At 32.6% G+C, this 21,283-nt stretch overlaps 1 protein-coding gene across 1 annotated transcript; it reads left to right on the top strand.

Moving 5' to 3' along the window:
* Nucleotides 1-5,019: 5,019 nt before the first annotated feature.
* LOC132727023 (uncharacterized) lies at nucleotides 5,020-17,747 on the top strand. Its single transcript, XM_060712437.1, has 19 exons — nucleotides 5,020-5,686; nucleotides 6,400-6,482; nucleotides 7,128-7,248; nucleotides 7,755-7,883; nucleotides 8,526-8,648; nucleotides 9,640-9,758; nucleotides 10,098-10,202; nucleotides 10,768-10,894; nucleotides 11,301-11,502; nucleotides 11,990-12,134; nucleotides 12,456-12,620; nucleotides 13,030-13,097; nucleotides 13,627-13,708; nucleotides 14,054-14,123; nucleotides 14,601-14,826; nucleotides 15,237-15,327; nucleotides 15,745-15,867; nucleotides 16,270-16,502; nucleotides 16,917-17,747. Exons 1-19 carry the CDS (start codon nucleotides 5,327-5,329, stop codon nucleotides 17,039-17,041), a joined length of 2,697 nt encoding a protein of 898 aa, XP_060568420.1. The 5' UTR covers nucleotides 5,020-5,326; the 3' UTR covers nucleotides 17,042-17,747.
* The last annotated feature ends 3,536 nt before the right edge of the window (nucleotides 17,748-21,283 follow it).

Raw genomic sequence — 21,283 nt, 5'->3', positions numbered from 1 at the left:
CTTGCACAGGACCAGAAATTTGTTAGCGTGCTCCTTTGGATGTTGATTATAAATCCATAACATTCATTTACTCAAACACAGTAGGGATATGTTAAAATAGATGAATACTTACCGTCCGTCATTTGTGTTTGCTGTGCCGACATGTATATACTGGTACAGCTGTCGACGCTGGAACAGCTGTCTGCCCATTTGATTGTACGGTGTGGCAATGTATTTTCTAAAAAAGTAACGTCTACTCTCACTTTCTGTCTACCGAAAAAAATGAACAGACAGTATGATTGCTATTGTATGTTCTTAATGTGTAACATTCTTTAAATAAAGATATTATTATTATTATTATTATTATTATTATTATTATTATTATCATCATAATAGACAGATATACATTAATTAATTATGTTTTTTATTTTTTTATCCAAACAATTGCATGAAAACCCTCAATCTTCACCGCGCTAAATAGACTTCAACATGAAGATGGCAGTAGCAGAATCAGAGCAGTAGTAAAATGTATGGGAAGTAAGCAGTGGCACTAGCAGCAGTAGTAAACCTGGAGTTAGCAATATCAGAGCAGTAGCAAAATTATAAACGTGAAATCTGCAGTAGTAGTAGTAGTAAAATCATGGAGGTAAATGTAAGATATATTGTTGATATATCTGTGGTTAGATTATAAAACGTAAAATTGGCAGTTGCAGTAGCAGAGCAGAAGCAGTAACGCAGCAGTAGCAGTAGCACAGAAGTACCAGTAGCACAGCAGTAAAACGTGAAATTGACAGTACCCTTGGCACAGCAGTCACAATACATAAATATGAATAGCAGTGGCACAGCAGTCACAGTAGCAAAATTAGAAAACGTGATATTGGAAGGAGCGCAGCAGTAGCAGTAGCATAATAAAAAGAATATGAAGTTAGTAAAAGCGGATGCACAGCAGTTGCAGTAGCATAATTATTAAATGTGAGGTTGACAGTAGCAGTGGCACAGCAGTAGTAGTAGCAAAATTTATTTTTGCTTCATGTGTATGGGAAATAGTGGCAGTAGCAGCAGTAGTTAACGTGGAGTTAGCAGTAGCACAGAAGTAGTAGTAGCAAAATTATAAAACGTGAAATATGCAGCTACAGTAGCACAGCAGTAGCAATTGGCAAATTAAAAAACGTGAAAATGGCATTAGCAGTAGCCCAGCAGTAGCAGTAACGCAAGAAAAAATAATTTCAAAAAACTTTATATTATGGTTTGGTGGATATCCGTCATGACAATCGGAACATCCTCGGCTAGGCTATTTGTCCTTATCCGAAGACTGATGGAAAGGGCCGATTTGCAATATAGAAAATGTTATTTCGAGGTAACCATTTACGGTTGTGCAGTACATTTCTAAAATAATTGATTAACACATGTTTTGAAATGGTAGATACAAGAACAACATAATAAATAGACATCTAATAACAACATCTTAATCACATCATAATGACCACATCCAATATTTAATTAATTGTTTCAAAATGAGCAAAGAATTTATGTTATAAGCTATGAAAAGAGAGACTGTCCATGAAGAACTATATATTCATTAGGAGTGAGAAGAAATCATCTTTTAAATAAAAGTGATATAGTGAGTTAGAAGAAAGCACTCTTTTCCATGAAATTAAAAAAAAAAAAAAAAAAAAAAAAAAAAAAAACCACTAAACTTTCCAATGTAAGAATGCAGCATGTAGTTATTTTAAAGGTTTAATGAACGAATTTACTTGCAAACATAATTATAGAGGCTGCAATTTACAATGTAAGAACGCATGATGTAATTTTGGCAGCGATTATCTTCAATTAACAGAGTTGGTTACAGCAATATCAGAACTGCGGTTCTATAAAAAAGAACATGACTTTTCTAATATGTTTTTATTGCCTATTAACAGTCCTACTTATATACTTACAGTACTCGTTTGTATATAGCCCCCTCGAGCAAGTACACGAATGTCAGCGATTGCAAAACACAATAGATAAACTATTTAGGTGTGAAAATTCAATTGTATTACTCAATTTTTTGTTTACTAATGTGATAATATATAAAGGGACTACAAAATAGTTATAAATCAGAGCGGGCGCTGTGGTGCAGTGGTAACACTGTCTGACTACAAATCTAGGGGTTGCGAGTTCGACCCCCCGCTACTCCACTAAAAATACTAACAACAACAATAATAAAATGAGTCTTGTAATGGTAATTTCAATATAAAACGTAATTCACACAATTCATAGCTTTCACAATGAACGAAACTAACGGAGCACCATTCACGCACTGACAGACAGGACACTTCTCACACACTGACAGATAGGACACTACTCACAAACTGACACACAGGAAACGACTCACACACTGACAGGCAGGACACTTGTCACTGACAGACAGGACACTACTCGCACAATGACAGACATGACACAACTTAGACACTGACAGACAGGAGGACACTACTCACACACTGACACACATGACACTACTTACACACTGACACACGGGACACTACTCACACACTGACAGACAGGACACTACTCTCACTACTCGCACACTCACAGACAGGACACTACTTACACACTGACACACGGGACACTTCTCACACACTGTCAGACAGGACACTACTTACACACTGACACACGGGACACTACTCACACACTAACAGACAGGAAACGACTCACACAGTCTGACAGACTGAACACTACTCACATATTGAGAGACAAGACACTACTCACACACTGACACACAGGACAGAAGACTAACACTTACCAACAGGACAATACTCACACTCTACACTACGCGACAGACTGGACACACAAAACACACACAGCATAGAACGCACACACTCAAACACAAAACTGTACTTACACACTAACACATAGGGAGCTACTGACATACACAGACATACTAATAAAAAACAAACATGACACCATTCACACACTAACATATATTGCACAACAACTGACACAATAACACACGGGACACTACTCACATAATGACACACACTGCATACGACTGACACACATACTGTCCTAGGATGATAATTTGGTCTTTACGGTACATGGAAAAGTCCAAAAACGGGGTTATCTGGATTATTATCCGATATCGTAAAAGTAAACTCTTACATATACTATATAGCATTATTTTTACAGTATCAATTGTATATTACCGTTATGGCTCTGCCGGTAGATGGAAGACATTGTAACTTTTAATATTTTGAACTCATAGGTTCGAACCCAACGTAGTGCCATTTTATAACCACAGTTTTTTCTTCTTTATCTGTTTTTTATTATTATTATTATTTATTTATTTTTCATTTTCCTTTTTGATTTCTTCTTATAATATATATTTTATAGTATATATTTTTTTATTTCTATTCTATTTTCTTTTTGTATTTTTTGATCGCAGAGTAATAAAATATTCGATCTCATATTAATGTAATAAACTATGTATACGAATTTTTTTTTGAACAATTGACTGCTCTGAGGTAAAAAAATGGGTCTTACCAGTAGTCGAACTTCTGCCTGTACGGGTAAAACACATTACTGACACGGTTGCTCTACCCGTGCTCTACTCGCTAACAAGACATATGATAACATGTAGTTTAATTTTCATTTTTATAGGTTGTGGCATTGATCTGCCTAACCTATTTTTTGCATTGTTATTGGTCTTTGTTATGTAAACAAAGGCTCAAGTTATCATCCTAGGACAGTAGCACTACTGAAACATAAGAAATGACACGCATCGACACAACTCAAACAATAACATACAGACACCCAAAGCACGCATGGCACCCCACGCATAACGTACACACTAACACAAAGGGTGCTACTGACACACCTTGGACTGACACAATAACAAAGGACACCACTCACACACTGGCAGACAGGACACTTCTCACACACTGACAAACTGGTCACAACTCAAACACTGACCATACACACAGTCCACTACTACTTACAGTATGGCATGACACAATGCATACTGACCACAATGATGCTGACAGCGAACAAGTCACACATGACACTACGCAAGCACTGACACACAAGGCACTACTTACACAATGACCTTACACTGTCACACACGTGATTTTCCTCTTAGTTATAAATTAATTCAGACCTTTTCCTACATTCGCAATAAAAAATTAATTGACATTTTGTATTGGTTTTTACTGTTACACGTGCAGTATATTTTTCGCCAAGACGTGGATTTAAATCTGAACTGCATGTATATCTCTTAACCATAAATACAAAATTCATGTAGGTTGACCTTTTGACGTCATTTTTACTTAATTAATATTCAAAAGCGGTCCATGAAAGCGCATTCGCAAATTTATGCAAATGACTATTTAAACAAACGCGGTTCTATGAAGCACTATGAAAAATAGAAGGTGGCTATGATTAACACTCATTATTTTAAGAAATACAGCGTTTTCATTGGATGACAAATAAAGTTGGACACTTAATCGTTTTATTCAACGAGTATAATGCTCTATCTAATCACATACACTAAATAAGAACTGTTTACAGTAGAAATAATCATTTCTTAAATGACTTCACTAATAAACGATATATACTTCACGATTTGACGACTGCAACGTCACGAACCCACTATTACAACTCCACGAATTCACGTTTTGCAACTTAATAAATTCAAGTTTCCGGTTTCACAATTTTTAATTTATGAATTCACATCTTCAAGATTTCAACTTCGTGCGGTCTGTGTATTTTATCTATTACATATTTCTTGATTTAAAAAAGAAGAAAACGATTTAGCATGTTAATTTTCTCTCCTAAAGCATCATGGCGTTGCTAATAATTACTGTTTGTATCTTTTCTTTTTTTTTTCCCCTTTTTTGTTAACAAATGAAATTAGAGCAATGTTATGATGTAATGTATGGCCCGTTTTATAATACTGCTCTAGTTTAATCCTTTATCAATATGAAACTGACACAGGAAGTGAAGACGTATTGTACAAGATTGATCGACATCCGGTTTGTAAGTACTTAATGAGCGCATCTTATAATTCGTTGCTAATTCCTTACACTTTATAAATTGCTTTTCCAGTAACATATCTTCCAAATTTGATGATACAGTATTTTTATGAAAATGCATCGCTTAGATTCCTTGTTTAAGTCTGTATTGCCTTAAAAACTAATTGGATGGAATAGTAGTGTGAAGGATATTATTGAAACACGCTCAAAATGATGTAAATAATAATCCAACAATCAGATCCCTTAGGAAATGGATGATTCGTTGTCTAATGGATAATATTTAGTGGCATATTTACATATCTCATTTCTTGTGTTTAAATAAACCCCAAACAAAACAAGCGATGGAAACAAACCGCGTTTCTGTTGAGCGTCTTTCTGAAACCAATGAACCGGATGTTATAAAAGAAGACGCTAAATGTAATGAAGATTTGGAAACCCTGGAACAAGATGATGATGAAGAAAGTGAACATTCAGAGGGTCTAGATATTGTAATAGAAAAATGTTGTCCCGATAACAAAGTTGTAACTTGCAACGGTGACGAAGGTAAAGTAACACTGAGACGGAAGAAGACTTCATTTTCAGAAACTGTTGAAACCATACCGGACAATGATTACAAATATATGGATTATGTACAAGTACCCAAAACAGGAACCTCGCGAAGGAAATTTGAGATAGGAAATGAAAAGATGGTCAGCAATGATGTAAGTCTCAAGATTATAATTATAATATATGGAGTGGCTTTTTAAGAAATTCAAATACATTTGTACATGCACTACGTAAAATCATGTTCTATTAACCTAACAATCATTATTACATATCCATTCACTTATAAAACACTAACATTAAATTAATATAACATATTTCATTTATTATCGTGTCAATAATATCTCTGACCGAATATAATATGTTATATTAACTTAATATTAGTCTTTTATAAGTGAACGGATATGCAAGAATGGTTGTTAGCAAACAGTTAAGTAAAAAAGTAGCTGCCAGGAATGCATATCTATATTTTTGATAGCATTTGTTGCACTTTCAGTTTATTTTTTACCGTTGAATTGATTGCGACAACAGTCCCACACAAGTGACCAGTGCTGGCCATCTATGATCGGCCAGTGCACCCGTAACCACCTGATCAAGGTCCACACTGTTTGAAGACTACTCAGTAAATACATGTTTTGAAATATCCCGAAAATGATAAGCTGTTGTCCAGATTGAAAAATGGAAAAATTCAATTAAAGATATTTAAGGATAATTATAAGTCTCCATATTTCGATTACCGACCGCAAAACCGACTCATTCTACAAACTAATATTTCATAGATGCCAGGCGACCGTCGTTTACATAATAAAAAGCTCTTGCGAAAAAATTGTTAGGCCAGATAAGGATTAACAAAACTGATGTTTTACTACAGGATCTGAATTTAGCAGCAACGTTAGTGCACGATGCAATGGAAGGAAGAACTACAGACATAAAATCAGAGCCAAAATATGTGAGGTAGGAGATAGATGGAAATTAAAAGAAAAATATATTTTAAATTACTTAACCAAATATGATAATACATATTTTTGAAATAATGAATTCCAATAGTTTAAAGGCACATTATGCCTCAGAAATCCATATTTCTTTTATTCTTTAGAAATGTCAAACATGTGTTTATTTATGTTTCAATTAAGAAATAATATCGGCTATTTTAAGTAGCATGCCTCCATATTCATGCTAATTTTCATGAAAAATTTGAAAATGTATTTATAAGAATAATATTATGAAGTGAACAAAGAAAGTAATTTACACGTAGCAAGCGACACTTACAATCCGCGTTAATTACCAAAAAAGGGTCAAAATATACATAAATACCTCTTACTGCGTTAGTAACGCAGTAGAATCATAGTGATTGATACTGCAAACTCAGTCATTAATCGCAAATTACATGTAAATAATTTAATAAATATTAAATCTTTTTACTTAACACTTTTTTCTAAAGATTGAATTTCTTGAAATAGTTCAGCTTTAACACCGGTTTGGAGTTTTGATTCGTAGGAATTGATCACGAAGGCCGTATATTAGATCAGCTAATACGTTATATAAAGATGAATTTCTGACTCAATGTCGGTTAGACATGATTTACTATTTATGATACAGGTCGTATAACCGGTACAAGTCCTGGCCTCTGACATACCTTCTATATGTGTGTTTGGTCGTGGATCTCAGCCTAGTAATGTTTGAAGATCCAGCTGTACAGGGGATTGGCTTACACTATTCTGTAATTATATAACTTGTTTTTTTCTCCATTTATTAACACTATTCATGTAAATAGAACTTAGCGTTCGTTTCGAATTGAAAGGAAATGTTTAAAAGCTTTAAATAATAGTCCATTGCTATGGAATCATGATTGTTATATTTGCTTTGACATATATTCAGATGTAATTTGAAAAGGATGTACAGATAAGCTGAAGAAACCAACATGATGATCCAACATTGAAAATAAATCTTTGCTCTAAGGATTATGATAAAAACAAATATTAATTCACGATTCAAATGAATGAAATACAAAAGAAAGAAAAGTTTGGTTATTTTTGTACGTTGCCCTTTTATAATAGCGAAAGGTATGAAAAAATTGTAGTTATGTATTGTCTTTTGAATTTGGTCATAATTGTGAAAATAAATGATAACAAAATGCTGAATGAGTAAATATTTTATTGTTGACTTTTGACATGTTTTTTTCTTCTTCTTTTTTATAGTGCCATGTACATTTTTGTTATATTCTAGGTAACAATGAGTGTTGAAGTTTTGTGTGTGGTGTATTTTACGATCCGAACATGTCATAACTTTCACTGGAGGAGAACAAAGTCGTTCTTTAGAGACATCAAAAACAGCTTCATTATAGGAATAATAACTGTGACTCATTCGAATACATTATACAAAACTTTTTATAAACCGAATGTTTATTATATTTTTATTTCTCCAGGTTTAACAAAAATGTATTTTGATAATGAAAAAGATAAATATAAAGTTATATATTAACTAACAAATTGAATTAGAGGCAATGTATGTATTTATAAGGTCATCTGACGGGCGATAGCAATTATGTTGCAGGCTCGGTTTGGTTCAACCTGTTCATTGGTGGTTCTTGTAAACAAAAGCTTCTTCCGTCCACGCCCCTTTACACTGGAAATCACTCGAATTCATAATGTCTTTGTTTGGTTACTAGTATTATCTTTCATTAAATAATTTACGTGTCATAAACTGTAATGGATTTCTTATGGAACATACAGGAGATGATCAAATGATGGCCACGTTGAAAAACAACTTTACTAGATTTCTTCTGACTGTTGTTTAAACATACGAGTATATCCCAAACCAGACTCTACGATGTTGGCTGACTAAATGCAAAGTTTTATCGTAACATTTCCAAAGTTCCGAAAGATGGAAGCTTGGAAATTACATGTAAGACATTCCACAGGTTAACAGTACTAAACACAATAAAATTAAGTGATAACCATTTGAATAATTTATACGATAACCTATATATATTTTCAGCTAACGGTTATAGACATGTTAGTGTTCATCATAATGAAGCAAACAATGCCAGATAGCCGAATTGTAAGGTACTCTAGAGCTTTAAGACCACTTCTCATTGTCAACTTCTCAGATGGAAGACAGGTATGAAATGTATAAAAAATTGAGGAAGCCTTTTTTTGTTTCGATATATAGAGTTATTTTGCATATATTAAGACTGAAAAAGGTATATATTTTTGCACACTATCAAAAATAAAAATGTAACACGAATTTTTAAATTCATGCATATACTACATACATTTCAGTAATTCAATTAATGTCTATGAATAGGAATATTGAAACATTTTACACAATTATGTACATATAATATTTGTGCAAAACATGTTTAAATATTGTACAATATATTTAACCATTCATCATTTATATGGAAAATTGCAAATTGAGTACTGACTGAATAGTTAACAGTGCAGATCAAGATGTACTGGCTAATCTTGGTCTACACTGATCGCAAAGGTAGAAGCTGTTGCTGCAACAGGTTAAGGGCTATAAAGCTATTATAATTTTAAAATGAATCACCCATTTTTTATCAGAAGGGTTTTAATAAAGCAGCGTTAGTGAATAATTTCATAATATTTGTATAAGATGAGGACATTAATGTTGTTCTTCAATATAATATTAGTTTATTAAATATTGTTTAATGATTATTTATAATGCGGACAAGGACGATGTGTTATATCAGGTGAATTCAACATTCTCTTAGTCTGTTGAACCAGCCTTAATAAAAATCTGAACCTGTATTCCATTCAGACTCTACATAAATCTATTTGGATCAGATTTTGTTTCGAACTGGCAATACTTTCAGCCAGCATCACAAAAGATTGAAAAGTAATCATTACACATGGACTTTTAAGAAAATATATATCAATTTTCATAAAAGAGACGTCCATGAGCCTTGTGAAGCATGCATATACATGTATTATGTTTGTATAAAGAACACGAGAACAAACATCAACAAGAAAAGGCCACACAGAATGAACGAAGCCCCTATATAGTGTAACTTTTGCATTTTTTATTATATTTGATATGTTAAGTTTGTAGAATAATAATTAGAATAATAGTTGCGATTAATTTCTAGATACGACGAGCCTGGCGAAACATGCGTAGAACCATAAAAGAGATTGTTCACGTTCTTGTTCTTTTCTACTTCTTTATTTTTGTGTTTGCTCTTATCGCCTACCAGATGTTCAGTTCAAGGTGAGAACACTTCAATCATGAAAGTATTGATTTTTATCTAACTTTTTTGACGTCAATGTACACATGACTTATTACGCATCATTGCATTGGATATATTGATTTCTGTGCTCTACGTTTGTGTCAGTTCGGATATAAAAAATCACATGTAGTTTTGTATGTGAGCCAAACAATTGTTATATCAGTAACATCTGAACAATTACTTAAGAGAACTCTTCAAAGTTATGCATGCATTTTTCAAAAGATAATCGATGTGTTAAAATAGACAGTCATTCTAAAATTTTAGAAGCCCTTTTTTGTGTTTTTGTAAACAATTCATTTAACATAGCTTCACTTTGATAGAACGGATATGAAGTACCCTGATGGTAAAGACTATTTTAAAGACTACATGGATAGTGTTTGGGATTTGTACGTACTTGTAACGACGTCAAACAACCCGGATGTTATGTAAGTGAAAAATATAAAATACGTGTAGTACTTTTTTATTTTTATTTTTTTTGTATTTTGTGCCTATCTATTTAAATGCATTGTAATTTTGGGTCAAAAAATCGGAACAATACAATTAAGATAACATCATATAGTCTCAACAAGACACAAAAACAAATCCAAAAGTTCGATTCAATGAAATGCTTTAAAGTGATTTAATGTGCAATTCATTTTGTTGCTGATTCATTTTGTCGGGCTTAATCTAATTTCCTTGACCGTCAATTATATGTGTTCTACTGCTCGAAAACACTGAATTAATCATTGCTACAATGCAATTCATCTAGGTAACTGATATTTAGTGATGTGATCCAGATGCAAGAAATAATTTGCGAAAATAAGTTGAGAGGTGCACATTTGGATACTCCATCTCAAATTAAGGTATCAACTAAGCGGATAATATCAGTTTAACATAAAACGTCACAAAAGAAAGAAACGTAAATTTGTAACACATATGTTCTCCTTTTATGGTATTACGATCTATATGAGTGGAATAGAAATTAGCATTTGTGAAATATCGTCATTTCAGGATGCCGGCTATAGAGAAAAGCAGGTTTTATTGCATCTTCTTCTTCGTATTCATCCTCGTCTGTTTCTACCTTCTCCTGAACGTGTTCCTTGCTGTCGCCTACCACAGCTACAATGAAAACATGAAGGTTAGTTTGTGAAAATAGTCCTTTGGCATTCATGATAATAATTTAAGTGTGTTGCATTGCTTATGAAGATTTAGTTTGGTTTGACTGTATAATTGATATTGAAAAATTAGTGTTACTATTTTCCTGAGTCGATGTTATCATATTTAGAACAATTAGCATTGTTATTTAAGATAATAATACAAACTCCCACACTTTAAATTATAATACTTTCGCAGGATGTAAATTTCAATTGCATTATATTTAGGTTTATTGGATTTATACAAGAAAATTAATGTTATTATTGTTATAACTTTCCCAATTTTATGCTATAAATGTTATACTAGTAACATTTTACCATTCTCGTATAAACAATATAAAATTTTGATTTAAAAACCACGAGACATTTTTTTTAAATAATAATTCGTAGGATGAAATAAAGACAAGTGCTCGCGACAAGAAAAAGAAACTGGTTCAAGCGTTTGATGTGATCAAGATCAATCATAATGGAGAAGACATGGTTACTTACAGAATGTGGAAGCGTCTAATGACCCTGGCTCAACCAAAGCTATCCAAGAACCAAATTGACCTACTTATGCTGATCTTAGATACAAACCGCTCTGGCCATATAGGTTAATACATAATAAGATATATAGTCTGCTTTTATATGTTATGATATACTTTTTTGACTGTTTGTATTATTGTTTCTGCATATATTAATCATATTTGACTCAATATGGCTGTCATTTGGGTCTGTGTATAGATTATATAAACTTTACAATTATCCAATGAAAATCGACATTACAAACGTGAAGTACTATAAAACACATTGAGCAAAAGAAAAGAGAAATAAAATAAATCAATGAATGCCTTGAAAAAGTATTTAATATGAACAGACTGATTTTATTTTTTTTAATTATGATGAATTGCACATAAACAAGTAAATAATTATTTTACAACAAAGCAAAGTAAACGAGTATAATTGTTTGATAAGGTAAATATTCAAAATTGAGAAAAAAAATGTAGTTGTAGTGAGATGTAAAAAATATTTAAAACAAAATAATGTTTAAAGAATTGACTGTGAGGTTGTATAATTGATAAAGCATTTATTTCTATTAGGGAAACGAGAGTTTATGAACGTTGCTGATCTCCTAAATGTTCCGGTATCTGAGGTTGAGGACAGAATAACAATTCTAGAGAAATGGTTCCCGAACATGTACAACTCAATTCCGGCTGAATACGTTAAAACATTTGTGGATAGTGTGTATGTATGACTACAGAATTAATTTTGTTGGTATTTTATCTATAGGTATTTGTTCCTAGTAAAGTCTGTAAAGTTCTGGTCAAAAATGGTTCTCTAACTTATTGAACTTGATTATAATATTAATAGCAATTTGCTTTATTTCATCGTCTCCTCATTGTTTGCAAAAGTTCCTTGTGCTTTGGTCATGACTGTCTTCTCCTGGTAAATAAGTCCTGTTGCATTTTCACATTTACTAAACAAATTTACAATAACTGCCCTATTTTTGTTTCAATACTTTATTTGTCTCAATTATGTGAATAATCACTTTTGTCATTGTTTCAGTTTCTTCAAGTTCATGTATGATTTGATTGTTATCATCGAGATATTCCTTATTGGATTCAACGTTCCACACATTGATGTCCCTTTCTGTGTCCTGTTCATCATCGAGATCTTGATTAAGATATTCACGAATGGACCGATGAAATACTTCAAACGATTCAGCAACTTGTAAGAATTTTATAATCTTTAGTACTTTTTGATGACTAAAATTGATATTAACATGAAATTGATTAATTGTGTTTTCAAAATTGATAATCTTTACGAATAAGATTGTATTTATAATACTATTCTAAATCCAACATATTAAAGTGGTATCAAACGATATATATATAAATGAATTGTATATAAACATGTGTGTCCAGCTGCTTGTAGGAGTTTGAAGGCTACCAATACTGCAGACGGTCGAGAAATTTTGTTTCCTAACTTCTTTACTACGGTCAATTTTAATACAACAGAATTTCTTTAAAAAAGGTAATTTAATAAAAAGCGAAGCTCAATAGCACACAATTAATATATCGCCTACATAGTAAATTTTGATGCCTCGATTCTACATGCTCATTGCTATCTTCTACTTCAGATTCGATGTCACCATTACATTGGCTTCCTTGATCATTATTATCACAAGGACCGTATATCCGCATCAAGGTTAGTATTTATCTTTTATCATAATACGTTTTATATCTGTACTTCATTGAAATATGAATTTCGTTTGTAATGGCCCATCAAGAAAATTCTAGAAAAAAGAGAGAAAAAAAAACAACATCTCAAAATTTACATGCACTGTTCATATTTCCGCCGGCTCTTTCTTAATAATCTAATTCCATTCCCCTGACTCTGTCTCAATCTACATATTTTACTATTTTCTATTTACACTTTTTTTAATTAAATGTATTTACCTAATGCAGCTAAAATGCCATGCTATGTGAATTCTGTATAATTATATATGTAACATTGAATAAAAAAAGATATGCTCTGTCATGTTGTGTTTGGTTCTGATCGACAATGAAAAAAATCAAAATGTTAAATTGATACACTAGTGTATACCTAAGACATTGACAAGTTGATATGGTATTTTGTTTTGTAATTTTGGTGGTAATTATATTGAAACCATGTATTTTTCGTTGACTTGTAAGATTTATAGATTGTCATTAAAATGTTGTTTTTTTTCTTGCAGATCGTGTTCAGGTAGAAACGACACAAGTTATAAACATCATAAGAATATTCAGAATCTTGCGATTGCTTGTTCATATTAAAAGGTAAACTATAATGTAACTTTTCCATCTCCAATGATAACATTAATTGCCGCCTATTTATTAAAACAGAGAAAAGCCAAACATATACCTTATATTTTTATTTCATATACGAAATATCCATGCATTGTAAATACGGAATGATATAGATAATACAAATATATATTCCAAGAATGTATCATAATATAAATGGCTAAATAATTTCTGTCTGAAATCTGTTCAGAAACATTATTTGTTCCAAATAGTATTTATGAACAAATCATACCTTGAGTTTTTTTAAATATAAAATGTTTGAAATTGGAGCAGATCCATCACATCTTTTGACTGTTCATGCAATATGTTATATTTCAGGTTCAAAATTATTACAGATACATTAATCAACATTTCACTATCAATATTCATGTATTGTGGTATTTTATTCGTGAGTATAAACATTTTAAAATGCTGTGTCTCTATTTAATATACATACTGTTATATTTTACCTAACGAATGCCATTTTAGATTAGTAAAAAAGCCAAAAATGGGTCTTTAGTTTTAAATTTGTGCTCATTTGAAAAATTTTGTAAAGGTTACATTACAACTAGAGCTTTGAATTTTTTTGTGATGCAACCTTAAATGTGTGACTGATATGCACAAAACAGCAATGTTTTATTCCCAAGATAATAATTGTATAAAATATTGTATCACCATATTGAATAGCCAATCGATAAATAGCTAGTTATCACCGCTTTGAGTCTTTTCTTTTGATGTAGCGTTAAATGTATGGCTGTTATGTACTAAAAGCAGCAATATTTCATTCGCAATGTAATAATTGTATAAATAACTGTGTCACCTTATTAATTAACAAATAAATGAATTTTTCATTATCACTGTTCTGAGAGTGCTATCCATATTTCAGATCATATTCTATATCTTTGCTATCGTCGGAATAGAGGTATTTCAAGGAACGATCAAGCCGCCCGTGCAAAATGTGACCAACGCCACTTTAGATGATATCTATTGTGGTGCAGAGGAGCTGAAAGACAGTGCTTTCTATGAATCCAGATATTGCAATCTTAATTTCAACGATTTCATCAGTGCAATACTTGTTCTTTCAACTATACTGTTTGAAAACAATTGGCATAGTATCCTTAATCAAGTCCTGTTATCTGTTTTTAATTAGGAAAATTGTCGTTTGACTTTGATAATAAAGTTGATAGTTAGTGTGTAATACAGTCAGTCACTGAAGAAAATAACTTAACATGCAAATATTGCATTGATTATGATTGGATTTAAGAACAAAGTCTGATTGCTATGGCCTCGAGCTTAAAACGATTTAACTCTCTTCTAATTAAGAATTCAACATTAACAAAATGTTATCAAGTACAAGTTACCATATTTTATATATTTGCTCTGTGAAACTTTATGTTTGGAGTTTTTGTCCCTGAAAATCATTGAAAGCTTAATTCCATTTATAGTTATAAGTAAATGTTCGTGTTAATCACATATCATGTAAAACACTTTCTATGATAACAGTTTCCTTAACATACCAAAGTTCTCACACAGGGTTATGTGCTGGTTGTTGGAAAGGCCGCACGGATATATTTTGCAGTCTTCTTTATGTGCGTCTCCGTTGTCGTAATGAAGTATGTACTTGCTTCTTTTTCTTTTGTACTTAACTTGTATTATTATTTTCCATTCTTTACTAATAATTTAGCAATTAATTTTGTATAAGTTGGTGATCGCCAAATTTTTGACATATGTTTATTTTAATATTAGTCCTTTTGACATTTTTTGATCAAATATTCATCTTTTAATCAGTGACTTTTTCCTGTAACTTTTAAAATAAAAATACATGTGTTTCATTCAGACATTAATACTTTCGATATTAATAGCTATTTAAGCTTCCCGTGTAAGATGCTTACTTTACAAAGACTGTAATGAGTTTCTCGAGGGTTTTGATACCAAAAAGCATTTTAAGAAGAAAAAGAAGATATAACTAACTATTCCGAATCAGTTTCTATGTATAACGGAATAACCTGCTTAATTTACACATTATATAGCATTGTAACGGCGTTCGTTGTGGACATGTTTATGTATGAATACACCATCCAGAAGGAGGGAAAATGTGATTCAAATGTCGAGAAGAAAATAAAGGATCTTGGTCTTGGAATAGATGCTGACACGTATGTGCTATGCAATATACATGTATTTGTATTAAATAACGATATCAAAACAGATGGTATTTTAACTTTAAATGAATGAAACACTTTGCGAATCTAGTTTGTACTGGTGTTGAAATGATGATACATGAGAGTTAACCTAACAATATTCAGAAACATTGGGCTGGGTGTATAAAACGTTAATCATTTATGTACAAGTTGAGTTTAAATTCAGTTAAATTATAATGCCATGTAAATCACACATACACGTACAATAAAACTAAAACACATGGGATCTCTTTTAAAGAAGAAAGATTATAACGTTTTTGTGTTTTACCTTTAAACATCGTAATTGTAGTGTTCTGGTAAATTATATGTGTGTTTCTCATACAAATTAATAAGCACAAATATCGTGTTTTACTTTAGAGGTCTGGAGATATCAGCTCCTCTGTCTGACCATGAAATGGATGAGTTATTGAAGGACGGAACGATTGAAAAACCGAGGCAACACCCCTGGGTGGAGAGTGCGACCATGAAAGGATTGCGAAATGCTGAAGTCAGATTCTCGGCCGCTATCAGCTCTTTCGTAAGCAAAAGAAAGAGCTCCGTGCCGACACTGAGCAGATTTGATGGTATACGCTTTCACATAAAGAAAAGAGGTGTGTCAAAACTTTCATTTAGACTTCTTTTTATCTCGTAACATTCTCAAGATTTCGAAAACCTACTTTTCTTAATTCAACCTCTCAAAGCGGCTTTTATGCGCCCAGCTTATAGATTTTAAGTTTACTGAATCAAAGATTTATTTGTAAGGATATTGTTTCAAAATTGTTCGAGTGTAGAGCTAGTGTAAAAGGTTTCAGAAATATATTCAAAAGAATCGCTGCAATCGTTAGCGGCATGGTAAATCGTGCATGTTAGCGTACATCTAAGTTATATGTGAAGTGAACAGTTTGTAGTGTAAACAATACTTAACAATACTAATCATACAATACAGAACGTCCTAAAGGTACTGTTATTGGAGGGAGGTATATAAGAAGTGGTGTCAATGTTGTCATGAATATTTTACATTGTAGGATGGACAAAGATTGAAGTACTGTTGCAACAACTGTATGATGTAGAATGTGACACGGAAATTGACTTAACTCTCAACTACACAGATAACACACAGAACAACAGACTTAAATCAATGATTCTGTGAATATAAGATATATAAGGTTTTAGCGATGTGCAGTTTGAATACAATGCAAATGCAATTAAACAGTTAGCAGAAAAATTGCCTTCCATGACAAATGGTTAAGATTACACATAGTTAGTTACCATAAAAATACTTTTGGATTTTAGTGTTTAGTGATATGTACATGTATACCAGATCAGTAAAAAAAGAATAAGTGTAAAGTGTGTGAGTGAGGAAAATATGTAACCAGGCCGCCCAGGACATTATTTCAGTAAAATATTATTTCCTAAATAGATGATTGTTTGTGATTGTCGTCTGCATTTTATTATGTACGCTGTTTTTGTTAAAGCATATTGTCAATGACAGAGAATTACAATGGATTGTTACTGGAAATGTTTCTTGCTTTTACCATTCATTTCTTGCAGCATTGTTTCACGTGCAGCATTCATAAAAATAATGTATAAACAAATATAAGTGATCAGGTCATACTGGAGTAGGGAATACATGTAATCCGTTCTTGACAACAGTGTTTAAGAGCGTCCATACAAGGCACTATTGAACATAATAAAGGCGTCATATCATATTGTAAATATAGAATCTATATGTATAGTTTATAGGTATATTTAATTATTACATGTGTATATAGTAAGATGTATTTACTTTTTAGATAAGCAAACACATTTTGTTGATATCATATCATGACAATTAATAACATAAAATTTGATAAACTGTTAGTAAGTTGATACCCATTGTGACCACGTTGCTCCACGTCATCCTCTAGTCTGCTTGCGGCACCAAATGCTACCAAAACTACTATCTGATGGTTCGTGTCATCTGATCATGATCTGCACTGTTCTCTAATCAGTCAATAATGATGAAATGACGTTTCACGATTGGTTTATTTTGTCCTTTCTCTATGTCGGCCCATCTTGTGCTACCTTATGTTCCGATTTCATTGCGAATAAGAAAGTGTAATAGTTTACAATTTACTGAAATACAAGGCAATTTCCTTAACTTAAGAAACATGACCGGCAGATGCCGCGTGGACTTGTTATTTCTAAATATAAACAACTTTACAATTTATAAAAAAAATCGGAGCCTACCGTGACTTACCAGTTTTCTAATCCCATTGCAAATTAGCCAGCACAATAGCTTGGGGGTCTTTATTCCATGCCAATAAAAGGGAACATGACGCAAGACCAAAAGTATACGGCCACCAGATGCCCGCGTAGCATTTGTGGTTGCCGGTGCGGCTATTTTTAAAATCTACGTTTTTCCTTTAAAAGTACACTTTTCTACGAAAGCCTAATAGTGTCAAATAAAATAAAAAAAATAAAAATGCAAAGGCGTTATAACGCGAATAAAGGCGTTATTACGCGAATCAAAAGGCGTAATAACGCGAATAAAGGCGTTATAACGCGAATCAAAAGGCGTAATAACGCGAATAAAGGCGTTATAACGCGAATCAAAAGGCGTAATATCGCTTTTATTCGCGTTATAACGCGAAACAAAAGGCGTAATAACGCAAATCAAAAGGCGTTGTAACGCGAATGAAGGCGTAGTAACGCGAACCAAAAAGGCGTAATTACGCAAATCAAAAGGCGTAGTAACGCGAATAAAGGCGTAGTAACGCGAAACAAAAGGCGTAATAACGCAAATCAAAAGGCGTAGTAACGCGAATAAAGGCGTAGTAACGCGAACCAAAAGGCGTAATAACGCAAATTAAAACGCATTATAATGCCATTTTTATACCATATTTATACTAATCAAATGACCTAGTAACGTGAGAAAGGAAGAACAATATTGATCTGAATTTATTGCTCAAGATATATAACTCGTATATAAATTAATAATAATATACATTTACAATAACTATCATTCCATTTGCGCAGTAATATTGCAAACCATTTGTAATAAACTAATGAAGACTTTTTGATATTTGTCAATATCAGGTGACTTGGAGACTTAAAGGTCCATTGGGTTATATGTCAATACAGTTACTCTGAATTCACATCATTGATTTTACACATGTCATTATAGTAAATGAATTTCTATTTTTTCTTATATATTATCTTATTTTATATGTGCGTCATATGTTCAATTATCTACGGATATGTCCTGTATAATTACTTAATAACCTCTAGTATCTTTTAATTATGTGAATGTCGTTCCTAATTACGCTATAGGTAATTGGCTTTAGGTAACAAAATTTGGAAAAACGTAAGGCATACGTAAGTCACATTAGGGTGAAAGTATCTCTAATTATTGATAGGTATACTTAGAGGGGTAAAAGTGTTTATGTTAAGTTACAATTATAGGAGACATTGTCTTCTTTGTCTTTATCGAAAAGTATCTATAGTTGGGTGATAGTAACCTCTAATCTCATGAAAGCATTTCCTAATAAAAGATTTAAAAAATCAGACTGTGGCCTTAGGACGTATCCGTACAGAATTGAAAATAAAACGTACATCTTGATCAATTCATTTAAATCAACATTGTTCTTCCTATCTTACATCACAAGGCCACGGTTTGGAATTTATATGGTATTAAATTAGCGTTATAACGCCTTTCGTTTCGCGTTATTATGCCTTTTGGTTCGCGTTATTACGCCTTTATGTTCACGTTATAACGCCTTTTGATTCGCGTTATGACGCCTTTTGTTTCGCGTTATAACGCGAATAAAGGCGTTAAAACGCGAATTGAAAGGCGTTATAACGCAAAAAAAGGCCTTATAACGCGAATCAAAAGGCGTAGTAACGCCTTTATTCGCGTTATAACGCGAAACAAAGTCGTAATTACGCGAATCAAAAGGCGTTATAACGCCTTTATTCGCGTTATAACGCGAAAGAAAAGGCGTAATAACGCGAATAAAGGCGTAATAACGCGAATCAAAAGACGTGATAACGCCTTTATTCGCGTTATAACGCGAATCCAAAGGCATAATTACGCGAACCAAAAGGCGTACGAACGCGAATAAAGGCGTTATAACGCGAATCAAAAGGCGTAATAACGCGAATAAAGGCGTTATAACGCGAAACAAAAGGCGTAGTAACGCCTTTATTTGCGTTATAACGCGAATCAAAAGGCGTAATAACGCGAATTAAGGCGTTATAACGCGAATCAAAAGGCGTACTAACGCGAATAAAGGCGTTATAACGCGAATCAAAAGGCGTAGTAACGCCTTATTCGCGTTATAACGCAAAACAAAAGGCGTATTAACGCCTTTATTCGCTTTTTAACGTGAATCAAAAGGCGTAATTACGCAAATCAAAAGGCGTACTAACACGAATAAAGGCGTTATTACGCGAATCAAAAGGCGTACTTACGCGAATAAAGGCGTTATAACGCGAATCAAAAGGCGTAATAACGCAAAACAAAAGGCGTTATAACGCTTATTCAATACCATATAATTCAGTGGCCTAGTAATGTAAGATAGGAAGAACAATTTGATCTAAATAAATCGATCAAGACGTACGTTTTATTTTCAATTCTGTACGGATACGTCCTAAGGCCACAGTCTGATTTTTAAATCTTTTATTGGGAAATGCTTTCGTCGGATTAGAGGTTAACTATCACCCAACTATAAATACATTTTTACATAGACAAAGAAGGCAATGTCTCCCATAATTGTGACTTAACTGAAACACTATCCCCCATTTAAGCATACCTATCAATAATCACCCTAATGTGACTAACTTATACCTTTCCCAAATCTTGTTACCTATAGCCTATTACCTATAGCTTAATTAGGAATGGCATTCACATAATTAGAATATACTAGAGGTTATAAGGTAATCAAATAGGATATATTATCCGAAGATAATTGAACATATGACGCACATATGAGATAAGATAAGATATAAGATAAGATAAGATAAGAAGAGAAAAGAAATTCATTTACTATAGTGACATGTGTAAAATCAATGAGGTGATATATGTGAATTCAGATTAACTATAGTTACGTCCAGTCCAATAGACCTATAAGGCACCAAGTCACCTTAAATTGGCAAATATTAAAGAGTCTTCATTAGTCTATGACAAATAGTTTGCATTATTACTGCGCAAATGGAATGTTAGTTATTGTAAATGTATATTATATTATTCTATACGAGTTTATATCTTGAGCAATAAATTCAGATCAATATTGGTCTTGCTTTCTCACGTTACTAGGCCATTTGATTAGTATAAATATGGTATTAAATTGGCATTATATTGCGTTTTAATTTGCGTTAGTACGCCTTTTGGTTCGCGTTACTACGCCTTTAT

Source organism: Ruditapes philippinarum, unplaced genomic scaffold (assembly GCF_026571515.1).
Source record: "Ruditapes philippinarum isolate M1 unplaced genomic scaffold, ASM2657151v2 ctg681_1_1_1_1, whole genome shotgun sequence".
In the NCBI taxonomy this organism is placed as follows: Eukaryota; Metazoa; Mollusca; class Bivalvia; order Venerida; family Veneridae; genus Ruditapes; species Ruditapes philippinarum.
This window is presented reverse-complemented; position numbering and strand designations above follow the sequence as displayed.

Coding starts and splice junctions, on each gene's coding strand:
- LOC132727023 (XM_060712437.1), top strand. CDS start 5,327: ATGGAAACAAACCGCGTTTCTGTTGAGCGTCTTTCTGAAACCAATGAA. Junction 7,884..8,525: donor TCATTATAGGAATAATAACT/GTGACTCATTCG, acceptor ATATATTTTCAG/CTAACGGTTATAGACATGTT. Junction 15,868..16,269: donor CTTGGAATAGATGCTGACAC/GTATGTGCTATG, acceptor GTTTTACTTTAG/AGGTCTGGAGATATCAGCTC.